A 24489-nucleotide genomic window follows, 5' to 3' on the forward strand; every position below is an offset into this window, starting at 1 on the left:
GGGGCATCGGTTTGCTCTCATGACTACTTACTGTATCACAACTATCTATTCTTCACCTTCTTTAAATGTTCTGGGTCCAAGTATGATGTGGGACTGGAGAGCTTTGGCATTATTGGTGCTGACCTATTGTTGTGGACACCATTTTTTATGACTATTAATTGTTACTAGTTGTTATTATTTTTTATTTATTGATTTTTACCTTTATATTTTTTATTTTTATTTTGCTGCCATATTGTTTAGCATTTCTTCTAATGGGCACCATTGTCAGCCATTTGGCTGACAGTGATGTTATAGTATGTGATATCATCAGCCACAGGTTGCAGTAAGTGCCCAGAAGGATGGATAGGCATCCCGGCCAGGATTGAGGAGGATTTTTTTGCTCTTATAATTGCCTCCTGGCTGGGATGTTGGAAGTAAAGTTGGACTCGTGAGAGCTAGAAGCAGGGAGCAGTTCAACCCCCAAATCAATAGGTGGCAGTGTCCCTCGCAAGGAGTCCCAGTTTGGACACCTGCAGGGCTGCATGGGAATTGGAGTCCAGAAGCACAGCTCTGTAGGGGTCCTTGGGTGACGATGGAGTGCGCTGTCGGGGGAGGTCCTCCCTGGTTTCTGTATGACCTGGAGGTACTTCCAAGAAGCCACAATGTGCCACCAGAAGGACTCCTGGATCCAGCTGCCATACCTCAGGGAGTCAGAGTCACAAGGCAGCGGGTGAAACTCACAGGAGGAGAGAAGGAGACAAGATTGTGATTGTTTGGCTGTGTTTATTGTATTTTTGCAACTGGTTGGGGTTTGTAGGCTCGGTGGCACCCCTTACTGCTCACACTACTTCATTTTCTGATCTTGTGACATCTCCTCCATCCAGATGTTTGCACTAGTGAAGGCTCTGAAAAGCTGGATGGCTGCTGTAAGAATACATTCAGCTTGGTTCATCACAACAGAGGAGCAAAGCTTGCATAATTTTCAGTACACAAGCAGGACCAGGATGCAAGATTCATCAGATACTGGACGAAATACCAGTCTAACATACTGTATATAGCAATCACCCATTCATTTTCTATATCTGTTCATCTGTTCCAGTGTCACCTGAGCTTATTATCGGTATCAATGAGTTCACTGTCTCAATAAGCTCCAATTTAGAGTCAGGAACCCGCTAATATATGGAAGTACCTAGAGAAATCCACAGACATACACTGTGAAAAAATTCAAAATCCTAGCAGGATTCAAAAAGTGTCTCCTGGACCTATGAGACAGCAAAGTTAACCACTGCCGCTCTCCGCTGTGCTCGCCAAAGTAAGGCAGCCAACAAAAATATTTCATTAAACAATTTCCATTAACATTTATTAGCATTACAGATGGTTTTATGCAAAGTGACTTAGAAAAGAGGTCAACATAATCGAATATAAACATCAGTCTGGTGGACTGTTTGGGAACAGGTGTTACAGGGCAAGTTTAGAAAATCGATCATCACAAGTGAAGAGCTTCGAACAAAATACAAGCAAGCTGAAATTTTTTAGTTACAAGAGCCTATCAAAACTATTATCGATTAGACAGAGTTTCATCGAGTCTTCAAATGCTTCTTAAACATATTGAGGGATTCAGCAGTTGAAATGGAGGTGGGCAGCTTGTTACACCAACTAAGACCTGCACAGAAAACAGTTTGGATTGAGATTTGATGCCATGTGGTGGTACCATCACCAGACGCCATTCATCATCAGCAGACCTGAATGGACCTTACCAGTGTCTCCATGTACATAGGTGCTGACCCATTGACTACACTGTAGGAAAGCATCAATGATTTGAACTTAATACGTGCCACTACAGGAAGCCAATGTAGTGATCTGAGTAGAGGAGTTGACATGTGCCCACCACATCTGGCTAAACATTTTGAATCATCTGAGGCAGCTTTGGAACACATGGTAGTAGTCGTGTCAACAGAGAGTTGCAGTAGTGCAGATGTGATAAGACCAAAGCCTGGACCAGGAGTTGTGCTACATACTCTCTTCCAAATGTTGTATACTGTGAATATGCAAGACTGAAAAGTAGCTGAAATATGGTTAGTGAAGGACAGCTGGTCATCAATCACTGCATGAGGGCTGCATACTGACTTGGACAGTATTAGTGTTAGTGAGCTGAGCTGAACAGAGATGGAGTGTTGAATAGATAGGTGAGCTGAGATAATAAGGAGTTCCATCTTTTCTATGTTGAGCTTGAGATAGCATTCTTTTATGTAAATTGCAATATCAGTAAGACATGCAGAGCTTCTAGCTGATACCATATGGTCCTCTGGAGGGAACAAAAATATCCATGAAACTGGATGATAGCAGGGCGGCACGGTGGTGCAGTGGGTAGCGCTGCTGCCTCGCAGTTGGGAGACCTGGGGACCTGGGTTCGCTTCCCGGGTCCTCCCTGCGTGGAGTTTGCATGCTCTCCCCGTGTCTGCGTGGGTTTCCTCCGGGCGCTCCGGTTTCCTCCCACAGTCCAAAGACATGCAGGTTAGGTGGATTGGCGATTCTAAATTGGCCCTAGTGTGTGCTTGGTGTGTTTGTGTGTGTCCTGCGGTGGGTTGGCACCCTGCCCTGGATTGGTTCCTGCCTTGTGCCCTGTGTTGGCTGGGATTGGCTCCAGCAGACCCCCGTGACCCTGTGTTCGGATTCAGCGGGTTGGAAAATGGATGAATGGATGGATGGATGATAGCACCAATCCTTGCTTGCCTGATTCAATACGCAAGAGGCAGGACTCAAACTCCTGTGATGCCAGAGTCAGGAAGGGTGGAAAGGAGAATCTGATGGATTATCCTACTCCGTACACTATGAACAAGAAATGCATAGCTTTAACAGATAAAATAAAAGTGGAGACTAGAAGATGACAAAAAATAATGAAAATATCGGGTTGTAAGGCATCTAACATTCTTCCTATCAGAAAATCTGCCAATATTGATTATAAATAATACCTCCAGGGTGGCACTCAGTTTATTAGTTAGTGTCGATCCTTCATGACTCCATGAAACTGGACACTGCCTGAGTGTAGTTGTCTCTGTGTCTGTGATGGATACTCTGGGTTTCTCAAAGATGTGCATATTAGGTTAACAGAAAACACTAAATTGAGTGAATGTGAGTGCGTGTATGAGCTTTCTGCCTTGTGATCCATAATGCCATTGTAGGCTTTGGCCACCATGCCCTGCAACTGGATACACAGGCTTGAAATATTAATGAATTGTACCTCCATTACTAACACTGTTTCAATTATAAGGGATACCAGTACAAATCTGGATTGATCTTTTACCTCCACATTCTTCTAGACATATGAAACAAAGGCAGGTAAAATTAATCTAAAAAATGTAAATGCCAATGTTGTCAAAACCACATTTTATAAATATATATGATAATAAAGTGAAAAAATACCATACTGTTTCCATGTTCAAGTTAAAAAAGTGCAAAAATCGATGGCAAGTTAGCAGCAGGTGCAAGGCAGCTCTACATTTTCTTTCTCCTACCATATAAACAAAATATTCCGATTGACAGGCAACAGCTGGCTGAATGCGTTATCCCGCAATTTCATCAGCACACAAATTTCGATAATTAATGACCTGTATATCACACATTTGACGCACGCCCACTGCCGTCCACTTAGAACTCTCTGAAGCAGAAAGAATTCAAGTACATGATAAATCATATGCTCTCCATTCACCCCCTCTCCCCTTGAGTTCCATCTGCTCAAAACAAGATGGCCAAATGGTTAATAATGTAATTAAGAAAACTGGCAATTTGATCACTAGCCTGGCCTTCAGCCAAAATGTCCACCAGCATCTCCTTTGTCCTGTAACATGGGCTGTAATCGTACTCAGAAAAACCTGCTTTAAGACTTTATTGGGCAGAGTGGTTTATCATACTATTACTCTAAAGATACAGCAAAGTTTACTCCAACAGCATGTCGAAAAAGAAGTAACTAAAAGAAAAAAGCAATTAGAACATGTCATCTTTGTCCATCTTTGAATCAAACAATATTAATACTACAGAGAGAGGGGGAGAGGGAGGACTAGATAGAGAGGCAGATTTAATCTATAAATAAACATCTTGTGCAGATTATGAATATAAAAGCCAGATACAGATTAACCTTCACCTTCAGCTACTTAAAAATAAAGTTTTTTTCCCCACCTGCTAAAGCTTGGGCCCATCATATGATACTTTACATCTTTACAAACAGCATTTACAGATAATAAATATTCTATGAAAGAATGCTGTTACATGGTTTGTTGTAACAAACCTTCAACAGTTTGCAAAAGGAATAAACAGACACACAAATCCATAGTCTGTGTCCATTTTTTGCAAATCATTTTTCTATTTTAAGACACAGGGCAAAAGCATTTGACTTCCCTAACTCCACTCATCAGTCACCAGCTAACCTAATAAAAACACTTTTTCAATGTTGGAGAAAACCCACATCGACATGGCTGATGTCCATCACCAAGTGGACAGCGACTAGGCCAAAATCGGGGGACAAGTTGTTGTAATTGTGAGACAGCAGCACCACTTGACTTGCCATGAAGAAATATAGCTTAATATTAATTTTCAAGTTATAACAGGCTTTCGTCAATCAAGAGTATAAGTGCTGCACATTTAATGTTACATTCACAAACCTGCTTAACCCAATTAGGACAATCTTAGCAATTAAAGCTGGCATCTCCCATCATTTAATACCTTTTTTCATTGTCAAGCAAGCTGGCAAAATGTTGGTAATATGACAGTAAGAATGTAGACAGATGATACATTAGAATGAATCAAACGTCTGTTTAAGACTACACTGTGTGCAGTTCAAAATATTGAAGGAAGCTAATCGATCAATTCACATTTTATAGTTTCCATTGTGTTAATTGTGAGCAAAACAGAGTACAGACTTACTTGATGTAGAACTAAATTATAGTGAATAATGTAAACCAAGATTCATGTAGCTTGCTGTGAAATTAAAAAGGACAAACCTACAAATCATTTGGGATAATACCAGGCATCCGTTAACCTGCACTTACTTTCTGTTCTTTGATAACAATTATTAGAGCCTCTCATAAGGTTCCTGTTTACCTATAAATAGACAAGCATCTGTTTTAGCCATGATACTCAGAAGTTAGAACAAGGAGAGTTGTTGAGAAGAATGGATAAGATCAAATATCTAGGATCAGTGTTAGCTCAAGATGGAGAATTAGATGCAGAGATAACCTGCATAGTGCAATGTGGATGGAACAGTTGTAAGAAGGTATCAGGAGTATTGAGCGATCGAAGTAGGTGAAGGTTAAAGGTAAGGCTTTTAAGACAGTGGTAAGACCAGCAGTGATGTACGGCAGTGTGATGTGGGCAGTAAAGGGAGAGAAGGAGAATATGCTGGATCAGGCAGAAGTGAGAATGTTGAGATGGATGTGTGGAGTGGAGTTACAAAAAAAGGACAGAATAAAAAATGAGATAATCAGAAGTACAACAAAAATGGGAGAGAAGTCTAAGAAAGTACAGAAAAGTAGGTTGAAGTGGTATTTATGTGAGATGAGGAGAGACAATAATATATAGACATAAGAGTGATAGGAATGGAAGTATAAAGGAAGAGGGAGTGAGGGAGACTAAAGTAGAGGTGGATGGATAAAGTAAAAGAAGATCTGAAGGAAAAGGGTCTGATTGGGGAGGTGATGCAGGACAGAGCTATATGGAGAAGGTTTGTCAAGCACATCAACCCCACATGGAGGTGGAAAAAGAATGAGAGCTAAAACATTAACTAGAAGTTGGAATTGAATAAAATACAGTGGCTACTGTAAACTGAGACGTGTGGAGCTTATGAGTTTCAGTGAGTTGTGTGACTTCAGTAGCAGAGCCACTTCTTTGTTTCATTCTTAAAAGGAGAGCTGAGGAACCTGCTGAAAGTACAGTGTGTGCCTACTCAGCATTGCTATTTTGTTTATTTCTAAAATACCAAATACTGTGCCTGGTCACTGTATGTGTAGAGTTGGTGTGTTCTCCCATTGTCCGTATGAATTACTCACAGATGTACCAGCTTTCGCTTACTTTCTTGGAAATGTTTGTGAGAGGTTAGCTAGTTTATATCGTGAATGAGTGTGTCCTGTCAAGGAGGGAGCAGGTAAAATTTCACTGAGAAAATCAGGAGATGCACATTAAAGGGAAACCAACACAAAATGAAAAAAAAAAATTGAGATCAACTCTAAACAAGAGACAAGAATCGAAGTCAAGGTTAGAGAAAGAGGTCAAACCAAACTAAAGACTCGAGCAGCAAAAATTTTAATTAGTACTTCTTCTCCCCTTAGGGCTCCATGGGAGTTGGAGTTTGGCACAGCTCTCTCAGGCTCCGAGGATGCTGCCAGGGGGAGCTGCAGAGACCCTACTTTGGGCTTTCACCACACCTGGGAGTGATTCCACACTTCGGTAACGAGCCACCCGGAGCACTCACAAGTGCAGAATAAAGGGCGCCGCCTGCCTTCATTCTGGGAGCCAAATTGGGAGGAGGAGGAGGACGACGAAGTTTGACAGAAGGAGAAGTGGAAACGGAAGGAGCGACAGAGGGAAAGAAGAAAAGAAAATGCTGTGCTTATTGTACTGTGCTTGGCACTGTATGGGGAATGAAGGAAAAGCATTTTCCCCTTATAAATAAATGTTGGTGTTGTTGTACTTAATAATAATAATAATAATAATAATAATAACACTTTTTCAATGTTGGAGAAAACCCACATCGACATGGCTGATGTCCATCACCAAGTGGACAGCGAATAGGCCAAAATCGGGGGGCAAGTTGTTGTAATTGTGAGACAGCAGCACCACTTGACTTGCCATGAAGAAATATAGCTTAATATTAATTTTCAGGTTATAACAGGCTTTCGTCAAACAAGAGTATATAAGTGCTGCACATTTAATGTTACATTCACAAACCTGCTTAACCCAATAATAATAATAATAATAATAATAATAATAATAATAATAAATGTTATTTATATAGTGCCTTTCCCATGCTCAAGGTGCTTAATTGTGCCTAGTGTCTGTTACTGTCGGATGTTGAGGAGCTGGTGTGCCAAATGGGACCAGAACTTTGCAGTTTTTGTTTACACTACACACTGAAAATTTAAACAAATGAAAGTTAATTAATAAAATGACATATGCATATCATAAAGGAATGACATAGACAGTTCATCTCAAAACAAATATAATTATGATGTAGTTTAAAATGTGTGAGTTTGACAGTCCCAAAATGATACTTGTGGATATCATGTTCTGCTCTAGGCTAAAAATTGCTTTTAAACCCAACGCTCTTGGCTTTAATGCTGCTGAACCATCTGCCCCACCATAGAAAAGAGGACAGTTTGTGCTTGGGGGGTTTGGAATCCTTTTAGGAAACCCAGCTTTTATTTTAAAAGTATTTCAAATGTCAGGTAAGTCAGATGCCATAATTTGTTTATGCAGATCCTACAACTATTTGGATAGCCTGAGTTACAGTGATGTCCATTAGTTTGGACAATTAAAGCTTAAGAGTACCCTCTTTTTCAAGCGGCTGTTATCACTGTTTAATTTGGATTCATTTAAAATTCTTCTTTGCATGACATTATGGATTTTCTTTTCATCACGTTTTGGTTTTGAATTGGGCAGAATCTGATTCAGATGTTTTTTTAAAGTCGTCATAATAGTCTAATGTATTCCCACGATGCCATATTGTTTTATTATGGGTGCCACCCACTTTGGCTTTACTTGTGCCAGAAAGAGCAATGCCTTTCTCGATGAAGTTGCATATGACAAGGCAAAGAACCTAACTGAGGAAGGCACTGCACACTACAGACAAAGGGTCATGCAGCAAGTAGAAAGAGTGCACTCCAATGCAAGAAGAATCCTCCACTTGAACCCGGAGCAGTAACAAAAGCAACAACTCCACACAAGACTGGACATGATCTTGGTATCGTAAAACTATTTATCTGTGCCAAGATAAATTGGAACTCTAAATAACCGGTAAAGAGTCTGTATTCATTTGTCTGTCAAACCTGTCTGCATCCTATCTTATACAGTATATCAATACAGAATTATAGAATTATGATAACTGCATGTATATATATATATATATATATATATATATATATATATACAGTATATATATATATATATATATATATATATATATATATATATATATATATATATATATATATATATATATATATACACGGGGTGGGCAAAAGTAGGTTTACAGTTGTTCGTATCAAGAAAGACATGCGGGTTATGATTGTTACACTCAAGCGCACTTTAATAATAATAATAAGAAGAAGATAAATAATAAAATAATTAATAAATAAATAATAATACAAGAATAAACTCTGTTTTGCATTCTCACAACTGTAAACCTACTTTTGCCAACCCTGTATATATATTATATATTATATATATATTATATATTATATATATATTATATATATATATATATATATATATATATATATGCAGTTATCATAATTCTATAATTCTGCTGTTTATCAATAAATTGTATTATTCTGTTTCTTAAAAACGAGTGTATTTAAGTTACCTCTGGAAAGTAAACAAAGTCGGAGTCTTACCAAATAATTCAATTAACCAAGTTAATTCTCTTCCTATTTGTAAAACCAATACACAAAAGAGCTTTCTACCTCAGAGAAGACATAATTCTCACATTAAAACCAAAATTGGCTTATGTGGCTTCTTGATTTGGGGATTTTGCATATTACATTGAAGCAAACAAAAATATGACAGTAACTAATGTAAAAATAAATAGTGGGGCAATTCCGAGATGAACCTGCATGAACACTGAGATCTGTCCCGTCCTCTCATACTTGTATTCATCTACAGTATAATCCACAGTAGATCACTCCTCAAGTACATCAGGCCTACACTGAGGAATCCGACTCTGACTTACCTAGTACTGCAGATGTGAACAAAGCCAGATGGATGAGCTCCCCTAATATTTGCTCAAATTGGAATTTTAATTAAATTCTTCTAAGTATCTTATTGAATTTCTTAAACTGCTTATTGCTTCTGGTATCATGGGGCAGGAATCATTATTAGCATCAGCAAGCATTCGACTGAGAGTCAGCTAATTGTCACGCTCCTGACTGCAGCTCAGGATGGCAAGCTAAATTTGTCTGGAAAGCCTGCTGCAGCTGCTTTGTGAAATGGAATCCTGTGATTCCTACTTCCACTTTTCTCTTTTTGGAGGTGAACTGCACACCTTCATTCACTTGCCAACACACTGTCTAAGCCAGTCAACTGGGCATGCTACTAATTTGGTGATTAATGGCTGTCATTGCCCAACGTGGGTGAGTTTGTTGAGTTGCATGAGTGAGGGCTAAGAGTGGCTTACATGCTTCATTTCCACCAACAAAAGTGAAGAAAAGTCTGTGTTTGTGTACGCTTATCATGCACTGTTACCATACACTTTTCCATAAGATTATTACGCAAGTTGCCATCTCTCGTGCTTGTGTTCTGCAAGCTATTGTGTTTCCATACTACATTAACTTGACGTTGTTCAATGTGGGCATGGGACTCTACACACTGTGTATCATGTCTCTTTTGTGTTTATAAATATCAGGGGGCATCTGAGCCCAGTTTGAAAACCTAAAATTTTCATCTCTGCTGTTTGCAGATGATGTTGCCCTCTTAGACTCATTAGACTCTGATCTTCTAGCCACACTGGAGTTGTTTGCAGATGAGTGAGATACACTTGGGTTGTGAATTTCCACCTCCAAATCTGAGGTTAAGGTCCATCCTAGAAACAAGTTGCTTGTCTCAGCAGGTAAGGGTGGGCAGCTGTCCCAAGTAGAGGAGCTCAATCTCAGATCCTCTGTGTCTTGTTCATGGGTAAGGGAGGAGATGTTCGTGAGATTGCCTGATGAATCAGTGCAAATGCATCAGTTCTGCAGACTTTGTGCTGGACTCACTCTCTGTGACATGGTGAGGAACTCAGCAATATGTCACAACCTTCTGTGCATCATAAGGAGCCATTTGAGGTAATCTGGCTATATAGTTGGCATAACCCTGGGCAGCTCTGAAGACGGAAGGGCAGGCCCAAGGCACAGGAGAAGCTGAAAGAATTCTGTAAGCACAGGCTGGCCTGGGCAGTCAAGTTTGGTGAGCTGCCATCTTGAACTTTTTAGGAGATGCAGAGTGAAATGCAGTGAAGTGAAGTGAGGCAGTTACCAGCCATTTACACTTCAGAGGCGTTTGTAAACAAATATTAACCTGAAATATTACAAATAGACAGACAGACCTTGTGCTTTTATATATTCTTGGGCTGAGGCAATTAAACTCTTGCCAAACATAAAAGCATTACATTTGAAATAAAAAAAAAATTCTAGAGAAAAAGAAAAACATAAGAGATGTAACAACAGTATGCAGTGTTACTACTGTTAGCAGTAACCAAGATCTAAGATCATGCCCCACTTCATCACATTGGGTTTACATTAGTGAGGGCCTTGATGAGATAGTACAACATTTTAGGGTGCTTTGACTTCAAGTTTAGAAACCTCGGATATAAGCTATTCCTTTAACAATGGATATGAAAGATGACATTTATGATGCTTTCTTTTGATTTTTGATTTGGTTCAAAGTACAAAACTGCCAATACTTGTAAACTTAGTGCAGGCAAATTTAAATATTACAGAAGTATATTGTTTTCACTAAATAGAAAAACACACACTAAAGTCAATTAATTGACAATTAAACATATGTACCTGAGTCACTCATTTTTCACACCTTTACAAATACAACTCACTTTATTTGTTTTGATTTAGCCTGTTTAACTGAAATTTGGGGTCTCAAAGTCTATCCCTACAACTTTAGAAGCAAGGTGGGAATCAGCCCTGGAAGGGGCGCCTCTCAATCTCAGACCAATCTGATACACATAATATACCTAAGCACACCCAAACTCGCTCACTCATATTGTGCCAATTTAGATCAAACTGCATAGTACAATTACATTTTTACTTACAGTACATGTCTTCTCAGAATAATGACAATAATACAGTTTTAGAAAGTATACATAGAATGCAACATACTATATATACAGAAAATACAATATACTGTAAGTACGACACACAATCATCAAATACTTTTAGCCAATAATTTATGTTACAGAAATGTGTCACGAAATGCTGCTGGAACTCCTTCATACCTACAACAGTATATAACTTTACAGGGCTGTGCAGTTGGTACGCAAAACCTTCGACTCCAACTCCACAATTTATGGTACCACCGACTCCGACTCCTCAGCTTCTGTTACCACCAACTTTGAATCTCACTTCTCTTTTTGTAATTAGATTAATATATTTACTGTGTTGATTGAAAGAATACCACATACAAGATACAAGGCACTTCATCACTGCCCGTGTGAATCATCAGGCTACATTTTAGCACACCAACCTGTTAAAGTTCGGGATTAAAGGCTGCAGCAATGTTGTTTGAAATGTTTAGCACATTATAATATAATTTCTATTTAATTAGAGTTGGAGTCATTTTTACCAACTCAGACTCGAACTCCAGTAACCCAATAACTGTTTCTAACCCCAACTCCATGACTCTGACTCAAGTCAACTCAAACGTTTTCTTCTTTTTTTCTATTTCTTTGTGTCTGTTTGAGGGGGATTGTTGTTGTTGTTAGTTATACTATTTCATGAGTTTCTGTAAAAGCTAAATTTCCCCTTGAGACACATAAGGTGCTATCTATAATTTTTTTTTTTTTTAATTTTTTGCATTTATATAGCGCTTTTCTCACTACTCAAAGCGCTCAGCAATTGCAGGTTAAGGGCCTTGCTTAAGGGCCCAACAGAGCAGAGTCCCTATTGGCATTTACGGGATTCGAACCGGCAACCTTCCGATTGCCAGTGCAGATCTCTAGCCTCAGAGCCACCACTCCGCCTGCCTATCTATCTATCTATCTATCTATTATATAATGCTTACTCTATCTATCTATCGATCTATCTATTTATTATATAATGCTTACTCTATCTATCTATTTATTATATAATACATACTCTATCTATCTATCTATCTATCTATCTATCTATCTATCTATCTATCTATCTATCTATCTATCTATCTATCTATCCATTATATAATGCCTACTCTATCTATCTATCTATCTATCTATCTATCTATCTATCTATCTATCTATCTATCTATCTATCTATCTATCTATCTATCTATCTATCTATTATACTGCATATTTGGATTCAAACACTGAAGCTGAGGGCAGCAGCATGGGCCCTCTGAATGTGTTGTCCAAATGGCTGCACAGATTTTTCATTGTCATCTCTGCATATTTTGGTGACGACAAGTTACTAGTGTCTTCAATAAATTTTTCTTCCTAAATAATGTAAATCAAGACTGTTTTTTCCATCTTTGCCTGAAGCACCATTGACTTCTTTGATGATCAATGCACTTTTTGGTGATTTTTCCTACAGGTATATAATATCTTTCCTCTTAAAATCTGCAGTGGAGAACACTGCTTATGTTATTCTACTGCATATTCTGGTTTGGTTTCATGTTCATCAACACCACATTCACATTTCATGTATAATCAATATGCAACCCATCACCAATCTTCTTCACACAAAAGGGTACTCACCCTCTAAAGACAAACAAGCAATACAAGTGTGTTTGAGTTGCTGCTGCAAAGACTCGCATGGTAGACATATACAGGGAATTCTTGCAGATTAGATATCAGCTTCTCCTTTAAAACAGTGTGTGGAAACAAATGGAGGTAAGCTACATTGTCCATCCATCCATCCATTATCTAACCCACTATATCCTAACTACAGGGTCACGGGGGTCTGCTGGAGCCAATCCCAGCCAACACAGGGCGCAAGGCAGGAAACAAACCTGGGCAGGGCACCAGCCCACCACAGTAAGATTCATTGTTCCATTTGAAAGTTTGATTTCCTAAAGTTTAATTATATAAAAAAATACAAGTGAAAACTCCAACCATCTTTCTATTTATATTCTAATACATCTGTCAAGTTCAATGTTGAGAGACGCCAGTGCCTATAATAGCAAAACTTGACACTGGGTAGAAACAGGCCTAGGTGGACTATTAAGTGAGACACACATACACACACACCACATGCTGGGCCAGTTTTAAGTCAGAAGCACAGACAGCATATTAATTTTGAAGATACACACAGTTTGAAGAATCAGGAGCAGCAGCATGTCAATGCCTAACAGAAAATCAATGAAAAGCAAGAATGGGCATCAAATTAAAGCAATGGCTGGAATAACAACCTTAAGATGCTACTGACCTCCTGTACCAGATTTGATTTTACCCACCAAGTACAAGAAAGTTGCAGATTTCTGGTTGAGAGGGGTCAGGATTAAATGTAGCAGATTCAGTAGGTAAACTTTGACAACCAATGGACAGCAATGCTCCACTGTTATGGAGATTATTGTGATACAAATGAGGTGCTAAATTGAGTGCCTCATGTAATCCATCCATCTATTTCATTATAGCTCCTGCGCACATCCAAAATACCAAATAGCAGGCCAGCTGGGCCCACTTTCCAAGGTACCCTGCTTATATTCCAGATATAAAAAATGGTGTAAAGGGGCTGTTTAAACCCCTGTTGAAAACATGAATACCTCATTATGAAGGTACAAATATTACAAGGTGTAAATAATTTTCCACAGAAAAAAACACATCTGAACTTTTGGGTCTCCAACTTGCTCATTTAAAGTTACATGTGCATAACTCTTTCTACTAATAATAAATAACATAACATCATTTGAGGATTTATGGTGGAGCAGGGCAGTGACTGGATGTGTATGTCTGTGTGCCCTACAAAGGACTGCCCAGATACCCCCATTCCCAATTAGCCGGTCCTCCCCGAATGACCCTGATGCACACACTTACATTCGCACATACTGTGTGAAGAATCAAGAACAACAACATGTCAATGTGGATGAGGAAATCAATGAAAAAGGCGCTGTCTCGATGTGGCCCTGAACTGAACATGCAGGTCACAGAAATGGATAAATGAATGGAAGCTTTTCCCCCTTTTCAATTTATGGCATGACCAAGTATAATGGAGCAAAGACGGCAACTGAATCATCAGCAGATCATCAGCAAATCCGGAGTCCAAACACATCACTTTAATATTTTGACCAGATAAAATACAAGTAATGAGTAGACCCCAGCAGGCAGGGACTTCTATTATAAGAAATCCGAGCAGCCATGACATGACATGAATGCACGTAGGGATTATCAAATGTAAACCTTAAAAATCAACCATGGATAAAATGTAGTGACAGTTCAGGTGTACAAATTTTTACTTTTAAAACAGCAACAGCGGCACAAATTGTCTTTTCCGTATGGATTATTCAAAACTGTCATCAGTTATTGAGCAAATTATATTTCAGTCTGTGTCAAAAGTCGTTTGAATAAAAATCATACAAAATCAGCAATGCATACATATTATCATTAATAGTGAATAAGCATGGTGTGTGCACATACTGTATCCATGTCCTTTCATATTTTAAAAAGGTTTTCAGTGACAGTGATCCTTTGAGACACTAGCGGTGGGTCATTTGTTTAGTCTCCTCATTGTTCCAAATGGTACTGATTTTTATTTTTCTGTAGCATGCCAGATACAGCTCTGCTCTCCCGCTGCACCTTTTATTTTTTAAAACAGACCTTTCCTTAAGATACCCTTGCTGTTAAGTGCTTACGAGGGTCTTTCATTTGGACCACTGAACCATGACCTATGGACTGTCAGCAGTAGTATATTAGAATGACCAAAACAGGGTCTGACAGCTATGGATTTGCTGTTGTAAATCACTTGCTGCTCATTTGTTTATTAGAAGGAGGTTTACCTATCTCTCCCATAGCCTGCTTTCAGCGATACATGCACAGCTCCAAAATAATCTAACAGGCAGGACCTTTACCTCCACGTCATCTCTACCTGTCTTGAAATTACAAGTTGCTGTTTAGTGCTATGGATCTACAAAGAAGCTGTCTTCCAAAACTAAGCAAAGCTGACCATAACCACCTTTATTAGGTGTTCTAGCCATATACTCTGGGGGAAACATCAACACCTCATTCTTTCCCATTAGAGTTCCACCAGCCCCAAAAACAGAAGATGCAAATTCCAAAACTCAACAACAGTTAATATTTTAAGAGATAGGTCTGCCACCAAAAAGTCCCTGCGGCTGGATCTATCTATCTATCTATCTATCTATCTATCTATCTATCTATCTATCTATCTATCTATCTATCTATCTATCTATCTATCTATCTATCTATCTATCTATTCAGGAACACCTGAAGAACTCATCCCAGGTATGTAATACCCTGCTGGAGCAAGAGGAGAAACTGCCACTTGTAGGCTTATCTGTTTTCTCATCATCAAGGGTGACTGACCACGCCCCTTTCTGCAGAACCAGTATGAAAGGGAGATGCTCCTGAATGTCAGCATCTCATTTGGTCCCAAACCTTAGAAAAGGATGGAGCTCCCCAGACTCTTCAATCCTTTTAGCCATTAAGGCTATTGATATATTTTTTTAGTGCCACCGAGCACCTGTGTATGTTATTTGCACAGTGAATAAAGAGGGTGAACCTGTTGGCACCCCAACACTTTGTGAGAGCATAGAGTGTTCTTTCCACTCGTCTACACAATCTATCTATTTATCCATCTGTCGATCTAGTGTGACGCATGCGTGCCAGAGAATTACCTTTTGGGCTCACCTAAGGTATGTGGTACCACCCCAGGACGAAAGGGGGCACTGTGGCTAATGATCTTGTCTCCTTTCTCCTTCACAGCCTTGAGAAAACACACTCTTGAGGGCAACAGAGCCAAGGAAGTCTCATCCCACTAAAAAAGGGAGACACTCCAAGAAGGTGGCATCTCATTTTGGACCTGACCTCACTGGGTGAGAGAGTCTTCCTAAACTGACCAATTTAAAAGAAGCACCTGGCTTTGCAACATAACATCACTGAGTGTGTGCTTTGTTTGAAGTTTCTGATTTTTGTTTGAATTAAATGGGGTTTTGCCGGGTTGGCACCCCAATTATTTGAATTTGCCCCACTTACACAATCTATCTATCTATCTAGGTACCATATTCACACAGGACATTAATGACCACAACCTTCCATAACTCTCTGTTCTGTGAGGCACAAATAATCTTGAAACTGGTCATTCTCATCTAATCAGAAATACTCTACATGGAAAGTTAGTATTAGTCTTCTGTGATCTCTTTTTTCTTATACTTTTCCTGTAACTGCCATATTTTCTTTTCACATTATTCGGCTGAAAAAACTTTATCTGCCTATTGTCATCAGTAACCTTTTTCTGTAGCCACATCTTAACAGATCTTCCTCATTGGTAAGTGTGGCTTGTCCAGCTGACTTTCATAATGCGCCTTAGAAACCTCAACAGCACTAACACAATTCTGTTTTCCATAGTTGGTGAAATTGTCTAACACAGGGGGGTGTCGAACTCTGGTTCTGGAGGGCCACAGTGGCTGCAGGTTTTCATTCTAACCATCTTTCTTAATTACTGACCAGTTTTTTTCTACTAGTTAACTTCTTTAAACTTATTCAAATTTAATTAATTAACTTGACTCGGGCACCTTAGTTGTTTCTTTTTCCTTAATAATAATGAGACACAAAACAATCCAACACTTGACCAGATCACCAGTTCCCATCACACAATATCTGAAAATAAAGAAAGGTGAAGGTGTCGGTAAAGTTGATCTCTCAGGTTACCAAAACATTTTGACGATGTTATTAGAAAAAACAGAAAATCAACAATTTGGAAATGTCTGCTGTGGCAAAATGAGAGCAGCAACAAGCTGTGGAATTAAATAACGCGTTAAATTAACAGCAAGAATCAGCTTCTCATTAAGAAACTGGTTGGAGTAAAATAGGTTGGAGTTTGAAGCCCCAATTTAGATGGTCATCTGTTGTCTCGTTCCAATGAAGAAAAGAATAGATTCAGAAGACTGAATCCTTAAAAAAGGGCTATTAAAAAGAAGGGAAAAGGAGTTAATTAGCAGTGAAAACTGGTCACTGATTAGGAAAAGGGTTACAATGAAAACCTGCAGCCACTGCAGCCCTCCAGGCCCAGAGTTCAACGCCCCTGGTCTAACACTTTGATCCAGAACAGGGAAGACATAGTACTTTAGAATCCTGATCTTTAGTTTTCATACTGATTTTACTATTGCAAATAACAGTAAATTATAGTAAATAATGTTATTTAAAGTAACACTGACTGATTTTTTTAGGGCTTATAAATTCAAAATTGTCACTTGTACATTTCTGGAGAAATTCTTACTTGTCATCAACATACAACACATTGCCACTCTCTAATATCAGGATTTGTGAGTATATCTTGATTTTAAATTGCATGACTAACAAAAAACAATTCTTATTTTATAGTGCCTTTCTACAAAATAGTATCCCAATGCATTTTACAGATTTAAAGATGTAACACAACTGTTTACAGATTTTATTTTTATAGCTGGAGCACAAGAGGATTAAGTGAAATGCACAAGCCCACAGAGCTGAATTAAACTTCTTGGGTTGTAGTCATCTCCTTAGCCACAAGGCCACACCATCAACAAGTGTCAAACATTCATCACTAGAATGTTAACAAATCTTAACAAATATTTTGTAGTGTGATTCAGTTATAGACATGTTGTAACAAAGGCTCTTTGGTGACATCACGGACAAAAGCAATAGAATGATCACCAAAACTGGTAGATGATAATAACAACTTTACAAGAAAAATAAGAATGCAACTGTGAAACATTTAAGTCAATGACTATTCTAGTGGATTCATCATTCATCCATCCATTTTCTGAAACCAATATTTTTTTTTCATTTCAGAATCAATGGGAAACCAACACCTAATTTGGGGGAACTGGATGCAAGGTAGGAATCAGTCTTAAACCTACACTCATTCACACAGTGCTGTGTTAGGCGTACTAATTGTAAATCTATGATTTTAGAACGTTACAGGAACACAGTAGAAACTCCACACTGATGGCAACCCAGGCAAGAATCAAACCAGGATCCACGTGCAGTAAGGTGGCAGAATGACCACAATTGTTGCAGCCTTCTTTTGATAAATTATATAATCTACATAAAAATTACTTTGTCTCTGTTTTAATTTGCTGAATAAGAACATGTTAACTATAAAAACTATATCAATTGTGTCTCTTAACGGTTAAACACATGTAATATTCCCAGACCCTCCTTAATCTACAGTACCACAGGGTTGTGGAGGCTAATGCCTATCCCAGCAGTACTGGAAACAACCCTGGACAGGGTGCCCGTCCAACACAGGGCCCACTCACACCCGCACTTGTGCAAAGGGCAGTTTGGATTTGCCTGTTAACTTAATCTTTGGGGATGGGGGAGGAAAACCAGAGTGCCTGTAGAAAAAGCCACACGGGCTTGGAGAGAACATGCAAACTTTACATAGACAGAGATGGTATAGGACCCTGAATTTGCGAGGTTGGATGTTAACATATAAAAACTTCAGACGTGAGCATCAGTAGGCTTTGCGCCCCAAGAACCAAGTTACTTGAACTATTTTATAACATTTCAGTACTTAGAGCTTTGATGCTGATCTTTCAGATCATAAAATAGGTCATTATGATAGCAAATAACAAGAAGAATTCATAATTAATTGCAATATTATGGTATTTGAGAGCGCCTCTTTCTCTCTCATGATTTGGCACAAAAACTAATCAGCACATTGTCATTTCATAACAGGCTTAAGTTTCGAGTTTGGTATTTTTCCATCCAGCCGTTTAAGCCTCAAGAAACTGTGACACACAGATACACACACAGACAGAGACAGACACACACCCATCATCAAGTTATCAAAGTTTTCAGTATCAGGGGACCCTAAAATGTCGAGATGTGTCAAAAACCGGAGATCACAATTTTTGATGAATCTAAAGCTTTTGCTTTTCCCCCATAGATGATAGGTTATAGTGAGGGAGGGCGCAAAGCAAAAATGATAAATTGATGATCATTTTTATACAATACATCCCATAAGCTCAATTAATTTGTATATAATGCACCCTATCAATGACTGTTTTTTTCCTACAGCTGGTCTAGCCTCCAATCCTCTGAAACTTTATGATTGCAAAGAACTGGTTTACACTAAAAATGAGTGGAAATAAGGATGGAAGGATGGACTGTATGTCAATTAATTGTTTTTACCTTCAAAAATAAAAGACATTTTGGCCTTAAGTGACTCTATGAAATGATAAGTAATGTTCATGACAGCATATTTGTAAGAATCCTGAGTGGCTTTAATTTTGCACAATCTCTGCATGTTTGTGTGGGGATTTCTCTGGGGACTCTGGTTTTCTTTCCACATCTGGAATATTTTCAAAAGTCAAAGTTAAAATTTATTGTAATGCATATGTTGCACATTGAAATAATTATTCTTCTATGCATATGTTTCACATAGTAGTGACAGGGTACAAAACCAACAAAAGAATTTAATCCAAACACAAATAGTCAGTATGTCATGATATAAACAAGAAACACTCATGTGGTAGTCAGTTTGGGTTACTGTCGAGTAACCTCACAACCTGTGGATAATAACTGTCCCTGAATCTAGTGCTGCAAGCGCTAATGGTCTGGTATTGTTTCCCAGGAGGAAGAGAGAGTGCAGGGTTAACTGGCAACTGTAAAATGACCTGATGAGAGTGACTGCGAGTGTGAGGTGTCCTGCACTGCACTGACACCCCATACTAATTCAGATCTGTCTCCTAGAGACTCTACAGTCCGGTAATTCTCATTTTCTAACTTGCTTAATCCAGACCAGGATCACAGAGGGGTGCTGGAGCCTATCCCAGCTAGCATTATATGTAAGGCAGGAACAAACCCTGGGCAAGATGCCAGTCCAACCCAGGGCGAACACACACACCCACACACTAAACACACGCTGGGGACCAATTTAGCATTGTCAATTCACCTAACTTGCATGTCTTTGGACTGTGGGAGGAAACTGGAGCACCCAGAGGAAACTCACACAGACACAGGGAGAACATGCAAACTCCTCCTGGCCTCCTTACTGAGACTCTACACTCAGAAAAACTGAATTCAAAAAAATGAATTATGATATTCACTCACTTACATTGAAACTCATAGATTATCCAGTCCATTTAACCCACTTCAGGGATACAGTAGTGAGCCTACCCTCACAGCATAACACTCAAGGAAGGAACCAATAAATTGGGAGCCAACAAAAATACAGACTTGGTAATAAGGGAACTACGGAGAGGTGAAAATTAACCAAACACACAGAAACCTTCGAGATGTTGGAGGAAAGTTAAATAAACCCACACAGACATTAGGAGAAGTTGAAGATTCCATGTAGATAGTGACTGGGATGTGTAGAACTCTAGAACTGTGAAGCAGCTATGCTAACCTCTGTGGCCCTGTGCCATCCAGAAATTATAAAATGATTATATTTTGGCTTTAAATACATGATGGTTTATTGTTGTGTTGTTTTATTATTTACTAGTCATTAAGCCCGTTACAATAACGGGCGCTAGAACAGTAGTGCATAAACATTAGTAGGAACAGTCTATATTAAATGGCAAGGGACTTTGACCTCATTCTTTATAATATACATTTAATTTTCTCTGGTGGTAATACAGGCGTGTGCATTGGTAATATGCCTTTAATTTTCTCTGACAGTAATACTGGCTTGCATGTGGCTGTAATATGCATCACTGTATTGTGTACCTTTAATTTCCTCTCGCAGTAATACTGGTTTGTATTTCCGTAAAATGCCTCTAACTTTCTCTGACAGTAATATTGTGCATCGCACCATGCCCCATGCATGCGCACTTCACCAGAAGACACACATACACGGACACCTGGACGCACACAGGGATTTTATTAAAGAGGATAAGCTGCCTGTAAATGTCTGTCTTCCCCTTAAAATATGACTTAAATGGAAACTGCAATGCTTCTTATAGAAAGGCACCTTGGTCTGTACATGCAAATAGATAGATAGATAGATAGATAGATAGATAGATAGATAGATAGATAGATAGATAGATAGATAGATAGATAGATAGATAGATAGATAGATAGATAGATAGATAGATAGATAGATAGATAGATAGATAGATAGATAGATAGATAGATAGATATGAAAAGCACTATATAATAGGTAGGTGATATGAAAGGCACTATATTATAGATAGATAGATAGATAGATAGATAGATAGATAGATAGATAGATAGATAGATAGATAGATAGATAGATAGATAGATAGCAATGTTTTAAAAGAAAGAGAGAACTTCTGTAAATAATGCTTTCAAATCACAAATGGTTGCACAAAAAAACACAAAAGTATTCAGTCTTTGTGACCAAAAAGAAAAAAACAAGCTGTCAGTATATCAGTGTGGCTATTAAAAGCAGTAATACACGTAAATTATCTTTTGCTTTATTATTTACTGTGCCATTCTAAAATATGTCAATATGAATTGGTTTGAGTTATGGCTTACCCAATTGGTTTGAGTTACCCATTGCCGACAAGGCAGGTCCAGGCTCCCCTGTGGACCAACAACGATAAAGCAAGTATTGAAAATGTTTTGATAGGTGAAAGTGAAAAATGGATTACAGACATCTTAACAGACTCAGAGAAATCGCAAGTTCCCTAGGATTACATTTTACTCCTTACCAATGAGGTCCCAGCAGTCTCAGATCAACCTGCATAATACAATTAATTCACCAATTTTTTTAACAGTAGGCTGCCCTGCTTGCTGCTTAGTAATTTAGACAAGTACATCGCATCAAGTTTGTCCTAATTGCTGATCTAGGCTGAGATCTCTCATGTGTCATGTCATCTTGTTTTCTCTGTGTATAGGTTGGTCTCCTTCAGTATTCCAAGGACATACAATTGGGTTAATCTGGCAAGCTAAATAACTCTGGTCAATGTGAGAGATTTCTGTTTTCTTCTCCAAGGGGAAAACCCAGTAACACTGACAAAAGATTTACACAAAATGACAGAATGAATTAAAAAGGCACCTTTTTCAACAGAATCCACCATCTGGCGCTAATTTGTATTCAGGGTTCTCTTATTTATGAATATTCTTCTCACCCCATTACTAAAAATCATTTTTTAAATGCACAGCAGATCATCACCTTAACACATTTTTTCTTCACCAATGCCAATTTATATTACTAATTTGCTTCTTTCCCAAACTGACTAAATCCGTTACAGAACACAAGGTAGGACTCAGCCCTTGATGGGCTACCAGTTCATTCTAAGTCAAGAACACCCACACACACACCCACACACGCCATTAGATTAGGCAATTAACTTAACACAGGCTTTGGGATGTGGGAGGAAACAAGTGGCTTTGTTGAAAACCCTGGGAGAACATGCAAACTCCTGACAGAAAATAATTTGAACCAGAACTCTGCCGACGTGATACAACAATACATCACTATGCACCACTTTAAGCCTGTTGTATTCATCAATTAAAATGTCCAGTTGCAAATTGCTTAAATTCATAATGTAATGATGGGTGATTTCCTTCTGCAAATCACACATATTCATAGTGTGAAGACTGATACAATGCCAAAAGTGGAACATATTTTTAAAGAATCCTGCGAAACAAATCCCACCGGTGGTGACCGGCGTTACTCACTGCAGCAGATACTTGCAATGGCCCTGTAATAACCTGGCAAAAGACGCCATCAATTCCCTAAAGAGCCAGGAAACCGATGATCTATTATCTTAGATGACTAATGTGGTGGAGGAGTCTCCTGTGTGCAACAGACTGGTGCCGTCGATGTCTTTACGGACAAATGTAGCTCGTTTCTGAGTCCTCGGTAACACTTTTTACAGTCTAACAAGTCAAAATAGACGCACCTCAGCACAAACTTACTACTTCTCTACCGATCTTGTTGCGTTCATTTTTCAAATTTTTATAATCTGTGTTGTACAACCCGCGACCACGAACGCACACCTACTAAATCTCAACTCAGGTGCCCTTGAAAGCACAAGGCGCCCTCCCGTTTCACAAGAGAGGATGATCCCTTTGTTATGTCACGTTTACTATCGTTGCCTATTCAGAAGGAAATCCTAGATCCGAGTCTGATAAACAGTTGGCGAGATGTAGGCCACCACACGTCTCCGTTTGACCGTTATGTTATGCTCAGGTGCGGATGCCCGCGGCTCTATACCCAAATCGGGGGCGCGCAAGAGGCTTACCTTGTGTTGTTTCCACATGGCTCCGAGCGCCTTCACTTCGTGCTTGCCGTGTTTGCCCTCCTCAAGGCACTGGAAGCACACTGGCATCCTGCAGCTCACGCAGTACATGCTATGGTTCTCCAGATCGTGCTCCGTGCAGGTGGCCGGCTTGCGGGCGGCTTGTTGCTGCTGCTGCAGCTGCGGCTGTTTCTGCTGCGGGTCAGCACTTGACGCTTGGCTAGGGGGCACCAAGCGGTGTTTGGCCAAGGGTCCACGGGATGGATGGCATCGCTGCTGGCAGGGCAGGCAGTAAAACACGTCGCACTGTTCGCACATCACAGTTGCATCGGCCGGGTTCCGGTCACACAGCTGGCACTTGATGGACGCCGAGCGAGTCTGCTGATATCGAGTGACGATCGACTCGAGGAGTCGGTTGCGAGGAAACCCCCTGAGCCCCCGCTCGTCCAGCGAAACACTCCGATGACACTGCGGGCAGGTGATGGAGCAGTGGCGGTGCACCAACGCTGGCGGGAAGACGCGGACTCCATTGGGCGATTTGAGGCACGGGGTGTAAGATCCATAACCGCTGTCCGTTTCGCTGTACATACTCATCTTGTCCATATCCAGGTAATCGTAGTCCGAACTGGCAGAAGCACGGCAGTGAGGCGGAGATTCGCCTTCTGGGGTCTGCACGATGATATTGCGAGCGCAAGCCAAACATACATTGTGAGAGCAAGGCAGAATTATAGGATCCCTGAATAAAGAACCACAAACGGGGCATTTTAATTCCTCGTCCATCTCTGCCATAAAACAAACACACACACACGTAGACAAGCTGCCTAAGAAAGGCTCCTCACCAGCACCATTTGAGATGAACAGCTCCAGCTGCCTATGCGCAGGCGTAAACGCCTGGAGCGGAAGTCTGGGGATTGTAGTCTACATCAATTATCACACTGCGCGTGTATGAACCGTACACCAGCAAGAGACAAACACCGTAGAACTACATTTCCCAAGCGTCATGTGGCTCGGTAGATCCAATCTTGACAACTTCACAGAGAAACAACTACAGTACTTGACTGGGTTGATGGCACAGTGTGCACTTTACTATCACAGTGGGGCACTAATAACCCATATAGCATGCCCTGTATTACGTGCCCTGATGTTTTTCACAGGAAACTCCGTACATATAGATTTAAGGGAAGATATCAGAACTGTCAGTAAAAAATGTAATTCTTCAAATATTCCATTGTACGTTTCAGTTCTCTT

The 24489-nt window shown here is 39.5% G+C and overlaps 1 protein-coding gene across 1 annotated transcript in view; it reads right to left on the reverse strand.

The window, feature by feature from the left end:
• LOC114647550 (E3 ubiquitin-protein ligase TRIM9) overlaps positions 1-24094 on the reverse strand; it is an 84901-nt gene extending 60807 nt beyond the window's left edge. Inside the window, exon 1 of the mRNA XM_028796173.2 lies at positions 23245-24094. Coding sequence (XP_028652006.1) covers positions 23245-24030 — 786 coding nt within the window. The 5' untranslated portion in view covers positions 24031-24094. The remainder of the gene's footprint in view (positions 1-23244) is intronic.
• Between the last annotated feature and the right edge of the window lie 395 nt (positions 24095-24489).

Source organism: Erpetoichthys calabaricus, chromosome 3 (assembly GCF_900747795.2).
Source record: "Erpetoichthys calabaricus chromosome 3, fErpCal1.3, whole genome shotgun sequence".
Classification (NCBI taxonomy): Eukaryota; Metazoa; Chordata; class Cladistia; order Polypteriformes; family Polypteridae; genus Erpetoichthys; species Erpetoichthys calabaricus.